This window comes from Prunus persica, chromosome G2, assembly GCF_000346465.2.
Source record: "Prunus persica cultivar Lovell chromosome G2, Prunus_persica_NCBIv2, whole genome shotgun sequence".
Taxonomy (NCBI): Eukaryota; Viridiplantae; Streptophyta; class Magnoliopsida; order Rosales; family Rosaceae; genus Prunus; species Prunus persica.
In genome coordinates this window covers 1,703,603-1,725,532 of record NC_034010.1, presented here as the reverse complement: position 1 = coordinate 1,725,532, position 21,930 = coordinate 1,703,603, and the positions used below count along the sequence as shown (strand labels likewise).

The window sequence follows — 21,930 nt, the reverse complement described above, 5'->3', positions numbered from 1 at the left end:
CCAAATTGTGCACCTTTTGTTCACCCATTTGCCTCCAATTATGTCGAATAGAAAGTTCAGATGTTGTTCCGAAACCGACCACACCCACTTGTGAAAATGTCTCCAAATGGGCCAAAATAGGAGAGGATGAGTGCATTTGCAAGCCATTCATTTCTGTACCATTATCACCACTATGCACCCCCTCCACCCTTGTAAAATCAATCATGTCTAAATATTCTGTTCCGAAATCACCATGTACATCACCATTGCTTTCAACTATGGCATTTGAAGAACAGGCCATCCGACTCATATCCGTCGTGATATGCATACGATCACCTACAACATTTGTCACTCCTCTGTCTTCTATGCTCACCAGTAAAGGAGCCATTTTCGACGGAATTACGTCACAAATGTACTTAATAAAAAATTTAACATCATCATTATCCTCAATCTTGGTATGCTTGCACTCATTCGAGGATATTGAAACTGAGAACTTTAAACAAAGCTTGTCTTCCCTGTTGTCTGTATTAACAATCTTATGCACCCGTTCCAAAAGCTCATCAAAAGTGATGTTTCGTGAAACTACTATGCCTTTTGAGTCACCCCCTTCATATGTGCACATCTTCTTTGAGGTTACCCATTTTCCATTGTAGCAAACCAAAATTGCAATTGTGTCCATTTCTGACCATCATAAAATTTCCTCTTGTTAACACATGTTAAGCTACCAATAAAAAATCTGTCAACTAGTGGATAAACCATATAGATAAAACATCAATTAAACATCAATAACCAACAATTTTAAAACATCAGCATTATGCAAAGTGAAAAGGTTCAGCTAGCATAGCGCTGTTTCAAGCTCCAGCAAGGAAGGCATGTATCAAGAACTCTTAAAGTTAAATCCAACCCAAAGCCATTAACCTAGGGTATCCTATTACTAACTAACTACTTACAAATTGCCAAACCTTGACTGTCCAAGATTGTTTCATATCGAATATCATACCACCCAAAATAGTGAATACATTACTTTCAAGGAGATTTGCAAGTCCAAGTCTCAATCACAAAATGGTGTATACATCATTTCAAAGACAAATCATAAGCACAAAACAATGTATCCAAGTAAGAGCTTAACAACCACAGGAAATAGTTGGTAAATTTCATTCAATCACAGAAACAGCAAGCCACAACAGAAACCCATTAATATCTCATTCAAAACAGTGAGAGCAATCACCCAATAATCTCAATCAATCAAAGAAACCCAAAACAAAAACAAAAACAATATTAGAACTCACCACAGTGAAGATCGACGATGAAGGTGCCGTGGTTTTGTGGTGGAAGTCGACAATGGAGGTGGCAAGTCAAGACTATGGCTTCGTTGTGGAGGCCGACAACGGAGGTGGCGAGTCATGCCTTGGCTAGGGTCCGATTCCAAATTTGGGGTTCAACCTTGAGGTTGAAATCAGCTCCTAGTTGGAAGACATAACTAAGAGGAGATAGAGTTAGGGGAGATTCTAAGGTTGAGATGGATTTTGTGAGGTTTGGCACAAGGGAAGAAGAGGAAGAGGAAGAGCAACGATTGAGAGAAGTGAAGGATGGGCAATAAGCTGTCAATAAGGAGTTTTTATGAGGGGCATTTGTGATTGAGTTTAAAAATCAGGATATTAATTAATAAATTAGGTGAGAGAGGTAAAGCCGCCAATTTCCCAAGAGAAAACCCAAAACTAAAAACGCCTTCTTCTCTCTTCTCTCCTTTCTTCTGCTGCTTCATGCAATTGAACTCAGTCCGATTACTCACCAATTAATGCCCCTAATTCAAAACCCTAATCTCCATCGCATTGGCAACTGCAAAATCCTAACTCCACCAATCATCAGCAGCAATGGAGGAGCTGAAGACCATAGGGCGAGAGCTTGCGATGGTTTCCCAAGGCGGCTTCGGCCAATCCAAGGAGTTCCTGCACCTCGTCAAGTCCATCGGCGAAGCTAGATCCAAGGCCGAAGAAGAGCGGATCGTCCTCCTCGAGATCGAAACCCTAAAATGACGTCTCTCCGAGCCTGAAATCCCCAAGCGCAAGATGAAGGAGTACATCATCCGCCTCGTCTACATAAATGCTCGGCCACGACGGCTCCTTCGACTACATCCACGCCGTCAAGATGACCCACGACGACAATCTCTTGCTTAAACGCACCGGTTACGTCGCCGTTTCGCTCTTCCTCAGCGACGATCACGATTTGATCATCTTGATCGTCAACACCATCCAGAAGGATCTCTAGTCTGACAATTACCTTGTCGTTTGTGCCGCCCTCAATGCCGTTTGCAAGCTCATCAACGACGAGACTGTGCCTGCCGTTTTGCCCCAGGTCGTGGACGTCCTCGCCCATCCCAAGGATGCTGTCAGGAAGAAGGCCATCATGGCGCTTCACCGCTTTTATCAGAAATCGCCATCTTCTGTTTCACATCTGGTCTCCAATTTTCAGGAAGCGCCTTTGTGATAACGATCCGGGAGTCATGGGTGCGACGCTCTGCCCGTTGTTTGACCTCATTACAATCGATGTGAATTCTTATAAGGATTTGGTGGTCAGCTTTGTCAGCATTCTCAAACAGGTCGCCGAGCGCAGGTTGCCCAACCATCAGTTGCCGGCGCCATTTATTCAGATTTTACTTACTTTCAATGAAGTTGAGCTTATTATTTATGTGGGAAGTTTTTGGCATGATAGAGGAATTGAAATAATGAGCTTTGTTTGTTTGTTGTAACGTAATGTAGTAACTGAATTAGTTTGATAATGCAGATTAGATTGTTGAAGATCTTGGCATTGTTGGGGAGTGGTGATAAGCAATCGAGTGAGAAGATGTATATGGTAGTTGGCGATATTTTTAGGAAGTGTGATTCTACCAGTAATATAGGAAATGCTGTACTTTATGAGTGTATTTGTTGCGTTTCTGCCATATATCCAAATCCTAAGTTGTTAGAACAGGCTGCTCAAGTCATCTCAAGATTTTTGAAGGCTTGAGGTTTTTATATTTTTCAATGTAATTTTCTGCAAATTATAGTCTGCATGTAGATTATTTGGAGAGTTAAACACCAATTCCTTGTTGTATATTTGGTCGACAGAGTGACAGTCATAATTTGAAATATATGGGCATCGATGCCCTTGGTTGACTAATAAAGATTAGTCCAGAGGGAGCAGAGCAACACCAACTAGCCGTCATTGATTGGTTAGAGGTGAAAGAATTCTGTTGGGTTTGATGGATTGGTTTCAAATCATGCTTTAAACTTTTAATTTAGATGAAGTTTGTTGTGCATGATGCAGGACCCAGATGATACTCTGAAGCGAAAAACATTTGAACTATTGTACAAGATGACCAAGTCCTCCAATGCGGAAGTGATTGTGGATCCTATGATTGAATACATGATTAGCATTAATGATAACCATTACAAAACATATATAGGTTCTAGATGTGTGGAGCTTGCGGAGCAATTTGCACCAAGTAATCAATGGTTTATCCAGGTAAGAGTGATACATGTTGCCTTTTATATTCTAGCTATCATGGGAGTATTTTGTTAGTGCTTATTAAACACTTGATGTCATCCATGCCTGATATTCCTTCTCTGCAGACCATGAATAAAGTCTTTGAACATGCAGGAGATTTGGTAAATGTCAAGGTGGCACATAACTTGATGAAGTTGATTGCTGAGGGATTTGGAGAGGATGATGATTCTGCAGATAGTTAGTTGAGATCATCTGCGGTATGTAACTTTAATTTTGCACCTTATGTTTATAACTGTTTTATTCAATGTCATTAAAAAGTTGCTATTTCAGTTATTATATGGTTAAAAATGTTATAGCATGCCCCCTATATTTTTGTGCGATTTCAAAGGTTCCTGTTGAACTTTTGATCAATGTCTCCCTTAAATTTTTGGACTCCTCAAATAGTCCCATCCATTAACTTAGACCGTCAACAATTGATGGTAAAATCATGGACATATCATGTTAGGAGGATGAGTTGCCACGTCAAAGAATTTGACACATAACTTACAGGTGTCACTTGTTCTAGTTAGTTGTAAAATTTGTAAGTTACTCTCAAGCCATTTCATGCCTATAACGTTTGAGACCTCAGAGGTGGATTTTCCTAAGGTTTTGGTTGCGAATAGAAGCATTACTTATTACTGCTATGTTTGTTGTTTGTGATGATAAACATTTTGATGTTGCAAAATTGCTAAGGCTTTTCATTCTTTTTGCCATTGAGTTCAACCGTCCCTGATAAATTCAGCATAGGAGATATAATGATGCATTCACCTTTTTATAGTACTGCTATTTGTGTAACATTTGAGGATTATATTCTAGTAGTATGTTTACAACATTTTGTGCATTGCTCGCTTCTGCACCATTTACAACATTTTGTACATTGCTTGCTTCTGCACTATGTCTTAAACCATTTCCTTGCTTTCCCTGTTTCTGCATATTAAAGAATTAAACTTCTTTATGTGCAGGTGGAGTCATATTTGCGTATAATTGGTGAGCCAAAGCTTCCATCTGTATTTCTTCAGGTACATTCTGTCCTCTCAGTTCTTTTCTTTATGTAGAAATTTTTGGAAGAATATTCCTGTTGATATCTGAATTTTAGTTGTGATCTCAGGTCATTTGTTGGGTTTTGGGGGAATATGGAACTGCTGATGGAAAATATTCTGCTTCCTATATCATTGGGAAGTCATGTGATGTGGCAGAGGCGTATTCAAATGAGGAACCCGTCAAGGTATCCCCCAAACCCAGTTTTTTGTAACTAGAGGTTCATTATCTGCATTTGTAATTTTTTAGGGTTTGATTTGAAGAAATTTTCCATGCTTCTTAAATTTGGTAATGAGGTCAGGGTATAATTGTATTAAACGAGATATAATTTAATTATATCTACTGTTAAAAATGCATATAAAGCTAGAATCCGAATAAAAATAATGGGAGTGCAAATCATAATTAAAAAAAATATTTTCTTAAGAATTGGGATTAAAAGGTAATTTGAAGTACAATTTTACTTTGATTAGAATAAGCAGGGTCTCTGTGTAGTTATAGAAACATAAGAGCTTTTGGAAAGAATAAAGAAGAGAACACAGGGCACACAATTTTTATTTTCCATTTGCTTAAGAAGCAAACAACCATAAATTTCGTATTTTATGAGTATTTCATAGGTTTAAAATTTTCTTCTCCCAATTTTATATTTGGTTATCTATTCATAAAAAGAGCACCATTTGTATTTGTGTGTATATTTGTATCTTACTTGTTGAAACTGAAGTGAGTCTGTTCTTCTCATACAGGCTTATGCGGTTACAGCAATCATGAAAAGTATGCCTTTGAAATTTCAGCTCAGAGAAAAGTGGATATCCTACCTGAGGTGCATATAATGAACTTTAATACTTTGACAACAATATCAATTTGCATGCATTAATCGTCTGCATAGATTTGAACACCTTTCGATGGCAATCTTGCTTTTGTAGCATAACGTGGAATTTTTATTTATTTTAATCTTGTCTTTATTATTTTTGGTTACCATTTTTTATTTTATTTTAGATTAAATAGGTCATATAGGATGATCCCATCTCTCTTTCCCATCTTCTAGAACTTTGCTGCTGTAGGGGTTGTTAAAGCCATGGAAGTTACTGTTTTACCCTCACTGGGCTAGGGTGATAAAAAATTGCTCCATGTTTGTTCAGTATACTCCTAATTTTTGCATTTGTATCTGAGGTTGAATCAGTTGTTTTCCTACGAGTGATTTTTTTTTTTCTTTTAGTTTCCTGCTAAAAATAATGCATTATGATTAGTAATCATGCTCATAATTGTAAGAGTTCTACTGGTATTTATGCCATTTTATTTTGCTTTCCCTGAGAGAAGATAAGATTTGTTAACTTGCAGATCTTTGACTGAAAATTAAGTTGGAAGATTGAAAGTTCAAATCTCATTCTACAGTTTGCACACTAGATTGAACAGGCATCCCTTTATAGATTAGCATCAGTCATGACTGGAATGAATTTATTCTTCCTGAATGATGGAAATTGCATTGTATGTAAATTTGCTTTTAATAGTGGGTTGAATTTCTCTAAAGAGCAGAGCTAAATCTGAATAAGATGTTTAATCAAAAGATGTAATGATTATCATGGATTTTGATAGATGAGTGGCAGTGCAGAATTCTCCTAGTAGTTTGGGAAAAAAGGACTCGAATTCTCCTACGTTCGTTTAAGCTGCTGTTCAATTCACTCAGGGTGGAATGAAAGTGTTTGCTATTTTTGCTTTTTCACCTGTTCAGAGCTTAGCTTTAGGGTTTAGGGTTAAGTTTTCCTGTTTGGTGGGCCTTCAAATCATCCATTCAGTGCTTAGGGTATCAGGTTTAGCACTCAGGTTATCAGCTACCATTCACAATAGTTAAACCATAAACTCTAAAGCGCTAACAAGCTATTCTACATCCTAAAGTAACAAATTGTTTTGAAACAAAAATTAAAGATGTAAAATGAAAACAGAAAGGAGACTTGAAAACAAAACAGACTGAGCAGCTGCTCAAGCCGCTTTCACAGAATTCAACATCAGCTCTAGCAGAATGACGTGTGCACTGTAGATCATCCGCTCTTGAATGGTTGACTATATGTATGTATGTATGCATGTAGTTTCCTAATCTTTTAATGATTGAAGGCTTAGTCAGCAAGAAGTTGAATCAGAGTGGTTGGTGGTGGGGCTTTTTTGAAATAGTTTCTATAAGAAAGAAACATAGTACAATTTTACTTTATACAATGGTTAATGCTAGTTAAGGGAGAAATGTGCTTGATAACATTCAGATATTATGTGCAGGATTTGTAATGTGCACGTAAAAATGTGTGCATGTGTGCGTCAATGATCAGTGGCCCTAGCTTTGAGGTCCAGAGCTCTATGGTTGCATGATGAATGTTTAATGCTTTTTTTAAGTTGAAGTTTTCTGGACACCATTATAATGTTGACATTCATCTAATCAATGATTAGCTATAATGTTGTCATTTTCATTTTTTTTGTGGCCTGTCATGGAAGTATATATTGATCGATAAAAATCTTTCTTCCCTTGCAGTGTCAATCTTTGGTGGATGAATTGTCAGCTTCTCACGCAACAGATCTGCAGCAGCGTGCATATGAATTGCAAGCTGTCATTAGCTTAGATGCTCCTGCAGTTGAGAGTATTATGCCGTCAGATGCAAGTTGTGAAGACATTGAGGTCATATTTAATTGCATTATCTACTCATACCCTTCTTTTTTTTGCTTCTCCTTTAAAGTATTTAGAACTATAGTAGTTCTGCATTTCTCTTTTCCTTGTTATTTGGTGGTTGTTGGCATACTGTCTGAACCTCCTGTTTTCTAACGGTAACGTCTAATGGTTATTTAACCTTGTGATTGCATTAAGTTTGGTGACCCTCTTATTGTTATATGCCAAACGATATAGTGTAACTTCAATTTTCTCTGTTTTTGTTTTTTATACAAAATGTATCTTTTGGATAGCATTTGGTGAGATATATCAAATAGAATCCTTGATGAATATAAATTAGGTATAAGGAAAGTGAACTAATGTATGTCTCATTAAAAAATGTAGTTGCCTTGTAAATTGTTCTAATAGGACGTACCACTTTTCCATGTCGTGATAATGTTCTTTCTCATATGGATACATTATCTTTGATGCAACATAATTCAGCTTTTCAGATCATGATTATGTTTGTGTTTCACAGATTTGTTATTACGAATCATGACATAACATTAAATATTTTTAAAACTGTATAGATCCAGAAGAATATTTTCCAAAATAGAAATACTATGACAAATGAACATGTATCCTAACTGACTGTGAATGCGGAAGGAATAGCTTTGCTTGCTTCCTTGTCAAATATGCCCTATCCGTACTACTTATGGGATGAAGTTTGAGAAAAAGTAAGGGCCCATATCTGACAATTGCAAGGGCATTAGTGTTTTTTTAAAAATACTGAACAGTCAGCCCCTATAAATAGGCAAGAAAATCATTAAATGAGGGACTTTTTTTGGTCCAAAAGAAAAAGGCCATTGTAAATGTTGACTGAAAAATAATCTGACTAGATGCCTTACTCTGTTTTAAGTAGAAAGATGTCATGTATTGTCTGGTTAATGCTGTTCTTGACCTTCCGATATTTTATTTGGTAAATTTTGAAAATGTGCTATGAATGTATATATGTATACAGTTATCAACTGCACAGGTTTTAATAGGGTCAGCAAATTATTGCTTTCCCTTCTTTTATCATTCTCGTGTATGTGTGTGCATGCATGGATCAATGTGAAGATAATAATCTTCAGGTCCCAATTGTGATAATGTCAGTTATCATTATTAAATTGTACATGGGTTTCTGAAGCCTTATTATTGCTTGACACTTAGTATGTATGCTCGTGCTGGAGGCACTAATTGTAAATTTCCTTGTAAAAAAAAAAAAATACAAAGATTGCTTTGTTGTAGTTTTGGTGCATATAAACATGATGATATAGATCTTGTGGTTTAGATCGAGAAAAATTCAGAATCAGTTTACGAATGATTAAAATTGCTTATTTCACCAACATGCATATTATACTGGCGAAACTTAATTTATGTAGCTGCCTTTGGTTGGTAATACCTGGATGTTAATCAAAATCAAGTTATTCTAATTGGTATTACACGACATGCTTTAATTAGTTTCCCGACTTCTTCGTCCCTGGTCCTTGCATCTTATTTCTTCCCTGTAGTTATAAGTTGCTCTTTTCATGGATTTTGCAATCGTATTTCTCTAATATGCTTGAAAACCTTGATTTTGGATCATGTGGAAACCATTTATTTATTTATTCCTTGAATAAGATTATTTTGTGTAATATTAATATTCATCTTCTCTTGCAGATTGATAAAAGCCTTTCATTCCTCAATGGCTATGTCCAGCAAGCACTAGAGAAAGGTGCTCAGCCCTATATTCCTGAGAATGAGCGCTCTGGAATGTTAAATATCAGCAACTTCAGTAACCAAGATCAGCGTGAAGCTTTAACCCATGGTCTTAGGTTTGAGGCATATGAGCTTCCAAAGCCAGCAGTGCCATCAAGAATTCCTCCAGCTGCAGTTGCATCCTCAACCGAGCTTGTTCCAGTTCCTGAACCATCTTATGCTAGGGAGATCCGCCAGCCTGCATCATTGCCACCTGTGTCAGATGCAGGATCATCGGAACTTGAGTTACGACTAGATGGTGTTCAAAGAAAATGGGGTAGGCCAACATATTCCTCCCCAGCATTGTTGATCTCAAATTCCTCTAGTTCTAGTTCCCAGAAATCAGCGAATGGGGTCTCACACAAATAGATAGCGTGAGCACTTCAAATTCAAAAGCCCTTGATACTTATGAGTCAAGGAGACCCCAGGTTGAAATTTCTCCAGAAAAGCAGAAGCTTGCCAGTTCACTGTTTGGGGGATCATCAAAAATCGAGAGGAGGCCATCTTCTGCCAACCATAAGGTGTCTAAGGCGAATATCCATGCTTCAGAGAAGCCCCAGGTACCAAAGGCAGCAGCTGTACACACTGAAGTTAATCATGAACCTGCTCCAGAATTGCTCGATTTGGGTGACTCAACTAGTAGTACTGCTTCCACTGTGGATCCTTTTAAGCAGTTAGAAGGGCTTCTTGATCAAACTGAAGTTGCATTAACTGCAAATCATGGTGCAGCTGGTGCTGCTAAGACACCTGATATTATGGGATTATATGCAGATACATCTCTCAGCGGGCTTAGTAGCAGTGTTGGCGACCCTTTGCCGACCAATAGGGATGAGTTTAATCTTGCATCCGAGTTATCAAATGCTACAAGAACTGCTCAAAGTGGGGTAACACAATTGAATAAGGGTCCTAACCCTAAAGATTCCTTGGAAAAGGATGCACTTGTAAGGCAGATGGGTGTAACCCCAACAAGTCAGAATCCCAACTTGTATAAAGATTTGCTTGGCTAAAACTGTTCAGAATGGCAAACATTCGATCATGATTGTTCGAGATTGTTTGCTTTGTGGTATGTGCATGGTCTTTCGGTGTGGTGGCTATATGATAGGAAATACAACTCAAGTCAGACAAGTTTCAAGGCCACCATGCAGAGCTGTAAAGGCACCATGCACCAAGAATGGTGGCAAAAATGAGGTATAGGCTTTTGTATTTGTTGGAAAGTGGCTTATGTAGGAATATAACCAAGTTGGTGATGCTTGAATATGTTGGTTTGAGCCATTTCAATGCGGAGCTTTTTCTTTGTGGCAATGTGGCGGTTTTGCAGCGCGCCACGGACACATGGCTCTGCAATGCATATTTGTCTACATTTACACTGCTGTGTGCCTCTCTCTTGTTATAATACTGCTGTATGAAGTGAATTTTTGTTTTCGTGTTGTTGGGACATTTATTCCTGTTGTCATAAGTTTTACTTGGTGTCAGTTCACATTGTAAGTTGTAGTTGTCTTTTTGACTATGAGATGCCCCTTGTAATTTTTGGTGGATAAAATTGGACATTCGACATCTACATCTACAGTAGCTATCCGGTCATGCAATGACAATAATATTGTGCTTTCGTGAACAAGGAAGTTATAATTCCTAGTGTATTTTTCTTAGTTTCTAAACCCAAATTCTCTTTGGGTAATTGAGCCATTGGAGATGTTAGCTCTACCAAAGAACCAAAATCTGTTCACAAACTAGACAGGAGTTCGAAAACAACATAATATGCATGCTGCTCATCAAGCTTTTCATTTCATGCGCTTGCAGGATTATCAAAAAATCTTGAACTACACCAGCAACGTGAGTTGCAGCAACTTGACATGATTTAGACATGCTAGGATTCTTGTACCTTGCCAATACCAGCAACATCACTAGTATAATGAGACAATCTTTCAACAAAAATATGTTGGGCATGTTTGGATGCCTTTTTACAATTAATGTCCGATTTTCAACAGACCTTGATTAGAAATTATGAAATAGATAAATCTGTTACATTTCATCCCCAACATACATCAATTCCAATGAACGAGATAGAAGAATCATAGACAATTTTTGTTCATTTGCGGATAAATGATGGATGCATCAATTGAGAAGAAAGGTATAGCCTTATGCCACTTAAAATGGAATCTCAGAAACTGCTGGCGCCTCAACACACTCTTGATTACTAGACCATTGCCGGGAAATTTGGTTCGTTTCGACAGCTGAATCTAGGGCTTACATAAACCACTTTGGAACTTCATTGCCTGAAAATTTAATATCGAATGTAGTGCGCTAAGAAAAAGGATTTAACCCAAAACAAAAAGAAAAAAAAATACACACCCTGAAAACTATAACATATACCCCAAAGATGCACAACAAAATATTGCTAAATTTGAATTGAACACAAAACACAGATACATAACCAGAAAAAGCAAAGATATCATTCAACATTTAATGGATTTACATACTTTGGCTCCTCATTAAGATCAGTGTGCCTCCTCTTTGGGTGATCCTCCTCTCCTCTTTGAGCTTCATGATCACCGACGTCGACGATGTTAGCACGATGATCATCATCGAGTGCCATGAAATCTGATAACCAAGGCCTCTTGCGAAGACTAGTTTCTGATGCTGAAGGCAAGGAAAGCAATTCGTTGGCTTGGTGTTGATCATCATGAATATCATCATCCACTACCATCGCATCAGGCAACAACCACTGCCTTTGCCCACAATCAACTGTGACATCAGCAACCTGGTGGCCTAATAAGTGGACCCCGCAGAGGATTTTAACGGGTGTGGGCATGCCAAAGAACTCAAATATAATTTGACACATATTACCCTGCTGCAACCGCGTCAGTTCTTCCCCCACACGCAATGGAATAAGGTGATGAGCCTCACGAAATCGTACCTCGCTCAGATTCAATAATGGAATACAGTGAAGATCCACATGATTTTCCTTTTGGTTCATAAAGGTCCATTGGACCATTTTTCTATCGATATGAACATATGCGTCTGCCATGCCTGACTTTCCTTTATTAACAACACATAGAACCAATCTTAACGTCTCCCAATCTAAATTTGGAGGAATTTCAAAACAAACTTCACATCGAGCAACCCTAGAAGTGTATTCGTCTTTAACTAGTGTTGCATCTTTACAACAGCTGAACCACTTTGGTACTTCATCGCCTGGAAGAGTAATTGTAAATTGAGAATGCGGATGGGAAGATACCTACAATACAATTGGTTACAACAATCATCATCTTAACCATATAACATAGAGGAAGACACAGAGAGACAGAGACAGAAGAGACAGAAACCTGATCCAGAAAAATATCTTCTGTGATGTCATAGCCACGTAGTCTAACGCAATTGATCAAACTCAGTTCCTTATTCTCAACCTCCAATGATAGAGGCAGTTTTGGAATTTTTTCCAATGATGTGCAGTTATCCAGGTATACCAAACGTACTCTTGGTGGAAGCACTTCTTGTGGAATTTCTAGAAGATTCTTGCAATCACACAAGTAAAGCATGTACAAGCTCACAAATTTGCTAATACATTCCGGAAGCGTGATAAAATTGTTTCCAGATAGATGAAGTTCACGTAATGTGGACCAGCAATGAAGCAGCCGTAATTCAAGCCCAGTAAGATTGAAGCATCCATGAAGGATCAAAGATTCAAGCCCAGTAAGATATGCAATTGATGGAGGCAATTCTCTTATGCCACTTCCTTGCATATTCAATTCCCATAGTGATTCCATCTCGACTTCTATTTCTGGGAAACTCTCAAGCCTTTCACAACACTGTAGATAAAGTCTTTCTAAGGATTTCAATCTAAGTCTTGTTCCAAACCTCGTAAGCTTAAAGCATCCATCAAGATCTAACACAAGTAGTTTAGCAAGGAGTCCAACAGAATCATCAATCTCAACCAAATGTGTACAGTAACTTAGAATCAAGTACTTTATGTTTGGGATTCCGGATAAGTCTGGGATTTTTTCTAAGGATTGACACTCACTCAAATTCATATATGTCAGGTTTGGCAAATGCTGTGAGACAAGAACACAAAAACAGGAAATAATTAATCACACGCTTCAAAAGACAAAAACTTAGAAAACAATTTTCGTTTTTTTCCCTCTGAAATTAACTACTCTATTTGAAATTATATATAATAGACGAAAATAATTTCAAATACATACCTTAAATCCCTCCAACTGTCTGATATGACTGCGAAGCATATTGAACCCAACAAGACGATTTCCTTGAAAATTGGGTGGCAAAGATTGTAACTGACAACTAGGCCAATCAATAAATCTTAACGCGTTGGGCAGATAGTTAATGTCCCCACATAGAGATGCATTACGGTTTATGAAAATTTGAAGATTCACCATATTACGGAAGCATTCTGGATTCAAAATTATCTCAGCTGGTTCTGGAAGCTTCACCATGATGCCTTTAATATTTCTTGTTCCCTAAGATGGAAAAGCATTAATTAGGAAACGAAGTCATTGTACAAACCAAAATGCAAGCACATTTTGTTAAGAAAATTAAGGTAACATAAGGTATTCTTTCTTGTCAAATTGAATATAATAACATATGTGATACTTACTGTACTTTCCGTTAGAACTTGTTTGACATCCTCATAAAACCACAATCTACTACGCTGGCCAGGATCATTGGGGGATTCTATGTGAACTATATCCTTGCCCAGGTTTGCTAGCAAGTCGTGCATGAAAATCCTACTCCCTTCAACAGTTATCATTGCCTTATCAACGAATTCTTCAATGAATTTTTTGGGTACTATTTGTAGCACACAGTCCTTATAATCACCCTTGAAGAAACATGCAATGTCGAGAAAATATTCTTTTGCGCGATGATCCAAGGAATCATAACTTTTTTGAAGTATACTTTCAATATGTGTATAAGGTTCTCCTTCGTAACCATCTAATATAACTCGCCAACATCGTTTATCAATACCACGAAGATGAGAACCTAAAATTGCTAGAGCTAGTGGAAGGCCATCAGCAAAAGTTATTGCACGTTGTGCAAGTTCCAAATAATCTTTTGGAGGTTCACTTCTTCCAAAGGCATGGCAACTGAAAAGCTCAAGAGCTTGGTTGTAATCTAACTTCTTCACCTCGTATATCAACTCAATTTCACGATTGTCTAGCAATCTCCTATTTTTTGTAGTAATGATTACTCTACTACCCTCACCAAACCAATCATCTCCAGCCAATTTTTCTAACTGCCCCAATTGGTCCACATCGTCAAGAATTAATAGAATCTTTTTATGCCTCAGCCGTTCTTTTATAACACCGATTCCTTCATCAACACTCTGAATTTTCAAATTTTTGCCTAGATACTTATGAAGAAGAGTCTTCTGTAGCTGGACTAAGCTTCCTTCTCTAACATTTTCCAAGAAACAACTTCCTTCAAACTCATGGGCAATTGCATTCCATATAGCTTTTGCAATTGTTGTCTTGCCTATTCCAGATGTCCCCCATATCCCAACCATGCGACGACCATTCCCACCAACATCTAAAAGCTTTTTCACATCTTGTACATGAGACTGAATTCCAACTGGGTGCTCGGCCACATTCCAATATGTGCGTCTCAGTACTCGGCTTAAGATTCCATCAACAATGTTCTTGATAAATGTAGCTTCATACCTGCCAGTTTAACCAAATTAGACACATTTAATGAATCAGATTTAAACATCCTGAAGTACGTAACAGTTCTTCAGCTATCGAAAAAGAAAAAAAAATATGTAAAAGTTGTTTGACCACAAACCTAATGTTATGTATCATTTATACTTGTATGGATTTTGAGGAGATTAATGTATGGATTTTGAACTTCCTCCTTACAGCTATCGAAAATACAAAAGTACCCAAGAAAATAAATCTTCTCCCTACAGTAGTATATTTTTACAAAAGAATACTTTTCTTTAACGAGTAACAATTAAATGTAACCAAAGTATAATAAATAAATAAAATATTTAAATTTAAAAAAAAAAAAAAAAAAGAAATTAAGTTAACTTGAAAAAGATAGATAGCCCTGAAATATAGAATCAAGACACTAAATTAAACATAATGCCCTACAGCTATCGAAAATATTAAAATAAAAAAAAGATCTTCTCCCTACAATTTTATATTTTTACAAAAGGATACTTTTCTTTAATAATGTGTAACCAGAGAACGAAGAGAGAAAAAAATTAAACTTGAAAAAGATAAAGCTAGAAATATACTCTCCATCCTTGAAAGTATGTCCGGACAAATTTGCTACTTTTGTAAGTGCTTTCCTCCATGTGAGCACCTTCTCCTCGTTATCTTTGAATTTGCTTTCAATAAGGCCTTTAAATGCATCTCCAAAACTATTTTTTTGCTTTCGTACATCCGACGGATCCACCTTGTAAAAAATGGGCCAAACTATTTGTTTCTTTGAGTTTTTGCATCGAAGGATCTCAACGAGTTCGTCCAAGCACCAGCTTGAGGATGCATAGTTTTCAGAGAATACAATGAGAGAAATGCTTGATTCTTCAATTGCTCTAACAAGGGCTGGCGATATTTCCTCTCCTCTTGTAAGCTCTCGATCAATGAAGGTGTAGATGCCCTTATCAAACAAGGCCTTGTACAAATGATCTGTAAAATTGGTGCGTGTATCCTCACCTCTAAAACTCAAAAACACATCATATGGAGAAGAAGAAGAAGAAGAAGAAGAAGAAGAAGAGACTGGTTGAGTGGTCATAGGGGGCAGATCTGAAGGAAGTTGAGGTTCCACCCCAGAATCAATTGGCAATGGGGAACTCCCCATAAGCCTGAATAAGGATTTTAAGTAGAACATTGAAGAATTGAAGAAGAAGCAGAGAGAATCTTATCTGATTTTGTATTGATTTTCTTTCTTAATAAAACGATACAGTAAGAACTAAGCTTATATACATGACAAATAGCTTAAGGCTTAAACAAACTCAACAAACTCACGTGTTTTTTTGGTCTGAAAATAGTAGTAAGTTGAAGCAGTTTCTTTGTAATGCGAAGGTACCTACAATTTGTTGAGTAAAGGGTAAGGAACCTTCAAGGCAACTTCTCGTCTTTTCTTCCCAGATGTGTTTTGATCAGAATTACCTTTACTTTTTCTTTTTGTTATGAAATTTCGTAGTTTTAATGGGGGAAATCCCTTCCCACTTTTAATAGTTAGTTCATCGAGTGAGTGAGCTAGTAGGGAACACGGTAATGATTTTGTGGGCATTTAAATGCTCTGTGTCAAAAAAAGTAAAGGAATAAAGTCAGTTACGGAAGAAAAAAAGGGCATTAAAATCTTTCAAACTCGTAGTGAAGAGAAAAGAGACAACCACCCACTGCGCCAACAAATAATGTGAAAGGACAGAGGAAGTTACAAGGGAATTGTCTCAAATAATCACGTTTGCAAACCCTTTATTCTCATATAATCACTTTACAAATTTTAATCTGACATAATCACATGGGCACTTGAAAATACCAAACTACCCTTCATTTAAATAGATACTTCTTGCCCACTGATTGCCCTCACTGTTCGCTCTCTCTCTCTCTCTCTCTCTCACGCAGTTCTCTTCGCGCTCTCTCTCACAGTTCTCTCTTCCTCTCTCAGCGCTCTCTCTCCATCTTCGCTTCACGACCACCACCACTCTGTTTCTCCCTCTCTTGCGAAACCCACCTCTGTGTCAATTTCCCAACAACAAAAAAACTCAATCTTTATCCCCTACCTAGGGTTATCTCGTCTTACAAATCCAATGCAGAAAGAAGCTCGATGTGGATCAGTTCCAAAATGTCCATTGTTGCCGCAATGGGCTATCGGGTTCTTGTCTCGGATCGTTGAAACGGAGCATCTGGGTATTTATTTATAACCTTTCTGTTCCGATTACATTTGGACCTTTGCGTTTCTGTTTTTATTGAAATCATTTTGTGAGCTTTTCAATATGTGTGTGTTTCTTTTGGTATCCATTGCATACTGATTCTGAAACCCATTTTCATTTTTATGTTCTTCGTCTGCATCTTTGATTTGTTCCCTGCTAACCATTTTCAAACAATACTCATGGTGAAGTCATAAAGAAGTCAAATTTATAGTTTACATGAAACTTATATAAGGACTCTTAACTCTGCGTTTCTCAAATATAGGGACTAGCCATGACAGAGGACAATGAAAGCAGGCCTCCAATTAAGCTTGAGGTTTGTGTTGATTAAAGCATTGAACTTTTCTTCATTAATTGATTTACCTGACCCTGAAATTTCTAAGTGCATATTTGAAGCTTTTTTGTTTGTTTGTTTGTTTGTTTTTATGCAGTGTGAGAGTATTTGGCTTTGCTGGGATTGTTGAGGCTGTCATTCTTCTTCCAATAAATTATCTGGGAAGCCAGCTCTCCTTCAGTATTTCAAATGTCAATGATGGCTCAAAATGGTAATTGTCTGGTTCAGAATGTCATCTGTAGGTGCTGTTGATTGAAACTTGTGGAAACAAAACAAAGATCTTCCATCATATGGTATTGTGGAATCGTGAGTTCCATGATAGGTAGAAGGAAATTTTTTATTAGGGTAATTTCTGGAATTGATATCTTCTTTGGTTTTCATTATATTTCCTTGAGAATACTAATAGGTTTTCAGTGTCTTTTATTTGATTTAGATCATCCGTTTGTTTTGTTTGAATCAGCCAACATCTATGGTTATCTTTTTTATCCACAATGCCTACCTGCTTAGTGTAATTCGTGCTTCCTGATTTTGACAATCACTTTTTTATCCCTTTTAGATTGCTGTAGATTGCCTAAGAACTGTGTCAGATGTATCTTTTTTTTTTTCAGCAAGCTCAAATCCAGAAATCCTTCGAGCGCATCCTTTACACATGGCTAAATACTATACCTGTCCTTTTTTTGTTTTGGATGTCTTATGTGTTCAATTCTGTTAAACGCGCAATGTTGTCTCCCTAGGCTAGATTCCTTCTGTATATGGACATTAAGCTTAGAAGATCTGGTGATTTCGTGATTGCTCACTCACAAAATTTTACCTGGATATACTCCACCTATAAGTCCTTGCCTAATACACTTGTATCATTTACGTTTTTCAGTGTTTCTTGTGAGTTTTCTACAAACTTGAATAATCCTCTGAGTTTAATTTTTAGTTTCCAAATAATCCAATACAAGTTTTAAGTAATCACATTGGTGCACCATTTGCAACAGCTCTAGGGAAGAGAAGGGCTTTTACAACAGGAACAGGAAAGATCACTTGGAATCAATTGGGAAGAAGTGGCATGCAATGGTGTGGTACACATGCCAGATATGCATGGAACTCTGTAACAATGAAGGAAAAAGAAGAAACATTAAGCCAAATACATGAGTTTTACGTTTACCTTTTCCTTAATATATATTTCAATAAAACACCACCACTAACAGATGTATAACACGAATATTAAACTTGCGCTCATTCATAAGATATACCAACTACATCTAACTTCAGAAGCTACCCCTGCAAATAATGAACAATTAAGAAAGGCACATCCATGTCAATCCCTGGTAATATACCTCACTTTGAAGGGAAATCAAAGTTTTTCCTCAAAGGTTTATCATGAGTTTTATGTTACATACAGATTTCAGGAAATTGACAATAACCCAGATCTATAACACAGACTACAACCCACAAACGCAAAGCAAAACATGAAAACAAAACAAAACAAAAAACAAAAACAAAAACAAAAAAAATAAAATAAAAGAAGAATCCCAGAAAGCTAAGAGAAGCGAACTGAGGTATTAAGTTGTAATTGGTTGAGATCTTGAGGGACAGAGCAGGTAGCCTCTTGAATACTACCCCTGGTTCTCAAACCCTTCCACATCCTACACTCTTCTATATCTCCACTCACTATATATTTAACTCTAATCAAAGATGGATAAGCCACCAGTAAACTAATTCAATAGAACTATATATACAAGGAAAAGAAAAGTAGGCAGGTTCTAACAAACAGAGTTCACAAAATACTAACAATAGCAATAAGACGACACACATCAAACATGCCTTCTAAACCAAGAGATAACCTAGTTCAAATATTAGTCTTGTTATAGTGCAAAAAAGACATGCAATGAGACAGTTTGTTTATCACTAATTGCAATATTAAGTTTCTTTACTTAAGCATCCCAATGGGACGCAGTGTGAGCTGAAAATTATAAAACTGATAATATTAATCCATGTAGTAGGCATGACTATCTATTTATGACCTATGAGATGAAACTTGTTACTATGACGATTGATCATTAATTTACTACATTACGATAATCGAAACTGAACCAGTTACCTGATTGGAGTTCCAGAAGTGTAGAGCGGGTTCTTCACGACATATTCCACATACAAGTTGTAAATGTACTTCAAAGATTCACGCAAGTCGCGGGTCCTGGGATGCGTAACCAAGATAATCTGCACACACAAACACAAAACAAAGAGTAAGAAAGCAGCAGCACATTAAGAATGAATCTAATTGTATGAATGAATCTAATTGTATGACAATTTGGTATACGCAAACACAACCACACATGTCCAAATTTCTAAGCACAAATTCAAGTTCAAGAATGTAATTGAGTGAGAGGAGAGGCCTTTCTTTCCGATCCTAAATCGCTAGATCTAATACTAGAAAATTGCCAACAGAAGCAGCAAATATTTAATATTCAATCAAACTATAATTCTTAATTTCAAGATCTGAAAGTAAAAATAAATTAAATAAATAAAAGAAAGAGACGTAGAAAACTGAAAAAGCTAACCTTAATGCCAGAAGGGAATTCCATGAAAGTAACCTTGTAGGTATTGGTGAGGAAGCTGTGGAAGGAACAGCCTTGGCCGGGCAGCTGAGGGACGCAAAGATTGGCCTTCAAGAACCCCCTCAACAAACCCTAACATCGACTGCACAGAGAGAGAGAGAGAGAGAGAGAGAGAGAGAGTGATGCTTAGGTTTTCACGACAGAGGGAGAAAGAGAGTGGTGGTGGACGATGGAGAGAGAAAGCGCAAAGAGAGGAAGAAAGCGCTGAGAGAGGAAGAGAACGCGAAGAGAGCCTGCGCGAGAGAGAGAGAGAGAGAGAGGGCAATCAGTGGGCAATAAGTCAGCAATAAATATCTATTTATATGAAGGGTAGCTTGGTACTTTCAAGTTCCAAAGTGATTATGTCAGATTAAAGTTTGTAAAATGATTATATGAGCCAATTCCCCTTTTTTTAATTTTAGTTTCCTGCTAAAAAATAATGAATTATTGTTTTTTTTTTAAGACCTTTCTTATTGAGAAGAGCGATAGCATATTAAAGTCACATACACTACACGGATGTTAGGACTCGAAACCATGACCTTATCTGAGGGAGTAAATACTTCAAACCACTATACGGATTATTGTTAATAATTATGCGTTAGTACCATATATTGCAAATGGGCCAAAAATTGTCTATCTCTCAAGGGAACATATCTGTGAAGCCCAAGCCCAATATCTTTTTATTTCTTTAAAACAAAAGGGACCTTTTTTTTAATGGGCCGTCAATAGATAAGAAAAATTAATAAAAACCCACAGCATCAGGAAGCCCAAGTCTTTGAGCCATACTAAAGTTAAAAAGATTGGTAACCGTTGCACACAGATCCACGTGAAGGTCTGAAGAAGGATTGTCACCATTAATGGCGACTTGACCTTCTTCTTGCTCAACAAGAAAGCAAGCTGGATAAAAGCCACTAGAACTAGGGAGTTTAATTGCCAACCAGATTTCTAGGTACAGAGAACTCAAGCCAAAGAAGCACCTCAAAAAACTAGCGTTTTTGTCAGAGATATTCCATCCTTTCACCTATAAACCAATCAATAACTTACTTTGGATAGCAATCAAATATCCTCTTTTAGCTTTCATCATTGAAGCTTCTTGCCTATAAATAGAGAGCCTCCACAACAAAAGAAGATACTCTCTCTCCAAAACTAAACGCAACGTCTCGAAAATACTTGAAAAACTCAAGATCTTTTCAAACAAGCCTGTTTAATTTCCAGATAATCAATTGACAACGCCTGTGTTCATCTTTTTGTTGCTCTACCATCTCCATGGTATGATTTCTTTCAAATGATCTTTGACCTTTGACCTTTGCTCCTTGATCTTTCTCCTCCACGTGAGCTACAAAAGTATATGCCCTCTAAGTCTCCACACCAATGGAACCTTGAGATGAGAGAGGAAGTATCTTGATAATACAAGGATGCTAGTGCAAGATTCTCAAAATTGGTTTCAATCAAAATCTCTTTGAAAGATAAAAGTGTTTCACTCTTGAAAACTCTCTTTTATCTCCCAAACATATTTTGGTTGATGTTTGATTCTCCTTATAGTTATAGAGTGACCGTTTACACACCTTCTTGGGCCAATGTAGTGGATCTTTCCCATTATGACAGTGAAACGATAAAAAAAAAATGCCGATTAGAAAGGCAAGGCCGTGTTTGTGTGTTAATTAGCTTATGGAAACAAGAAAACAAGAACACTTCTCATCCTTCCTATCCTATCTAACTATTTATCAAGAATGAGAAAACATTAGGGATTTTTTTTCCATGAAGAGAGTGTCGTAATTAATTAAGAAATACTAAGCATAATCTTGGTTTTAATGGAAAATCCCTTACTCGAGAATTCTGTCGTATTTGAACTTTTATAACATTTAACTATTAAAAATTGATTTTTTACCATTTAAAACATTGGTTCATTCCGCCCCCAGATCCAAAAAGAAATGTTTGTACTCTAACCTTTTATCTTAAAATTTCCTTATTACTTAAGATACTTGTAGCTCACACCCTCCACTTGAAGTCCTAGTTTGGATTTCTACTTCTCCCAATGCCCTGCTTCTACAAAGAAACATATTCCTTATTAATTTTGAGTATTTCTATTTAAAACCGTCTCTTTGTTCATTTCATATTCTTGTTAGCGAGATTCTAGCTTAATTAGGATACTTATTTCCTAGTTTATTAGGACTATATTGCT

At 37.0% G+C, this 21,930-nt stretch overlaps 1 protein-coding gene, 1 long non-coding RNA gene and 1 pseudogene across 4 annotated transcripts; 2 read left to right on the top strand and 1 right to left on the bottom strand.

The window, feature by feature from the left end:
• Positions 1,041–10,502, top strand: LOC18785987 (annotated as a pseudogene).
• LOC18785479 (TMV resistance protein N) lies at positions 10,821–20,184 on the bottom strand. Of its 3 annotated transcripts, XM_020557984.1 has the most exons (7): positions 19,713–20,184; positions 19,253–19,371; positions 13,554–14,613; positions 13,144–13,416; positions 12,268–12,993; positions 11,422–12,179; positions 10,821–11,217 (listed from the first exon to the last, which is right to left on the bottom strand). In XM_020557984.1, exons 1-7 carry the CDS (start codon positions 19,734–19,736, stop codon positions 11,211–11,213), a joined length of 2,967 nt encoding a protein of 988 aa, XP_020413573.1. In that variant the 5' UTR covers positions 19,737–20,184; the 3' UTR covers positions 10,821–11,210. The 3 variants fall into 3 exon arrangements, with proteins under 3 accessions (XP_020413573.1, XP_020413572.1, XP_020413574.1); XM_020557983.1 differs by lacking the exons at positions 19,253–19,371; positions 19,713–20,184 and adding an exon at positions 15,189–15,812; XM_020557985.1 differs by lacking the exons at positions 19,253–19,371; positions 19,713–20,184 and adding an exon at positions 15,193–15,346.
• LOC109947545 lies at positions 16,703–17,619 on the top strand. Its single transcript, XR_002270313.1, has 3 exons — positions 16,703–16,809; positions 17,095–17,145; positions 17,261–17,619. It is a non-coding gene; the product is annotated as an uncharacterized LOC109947545 (long non-coding RNA).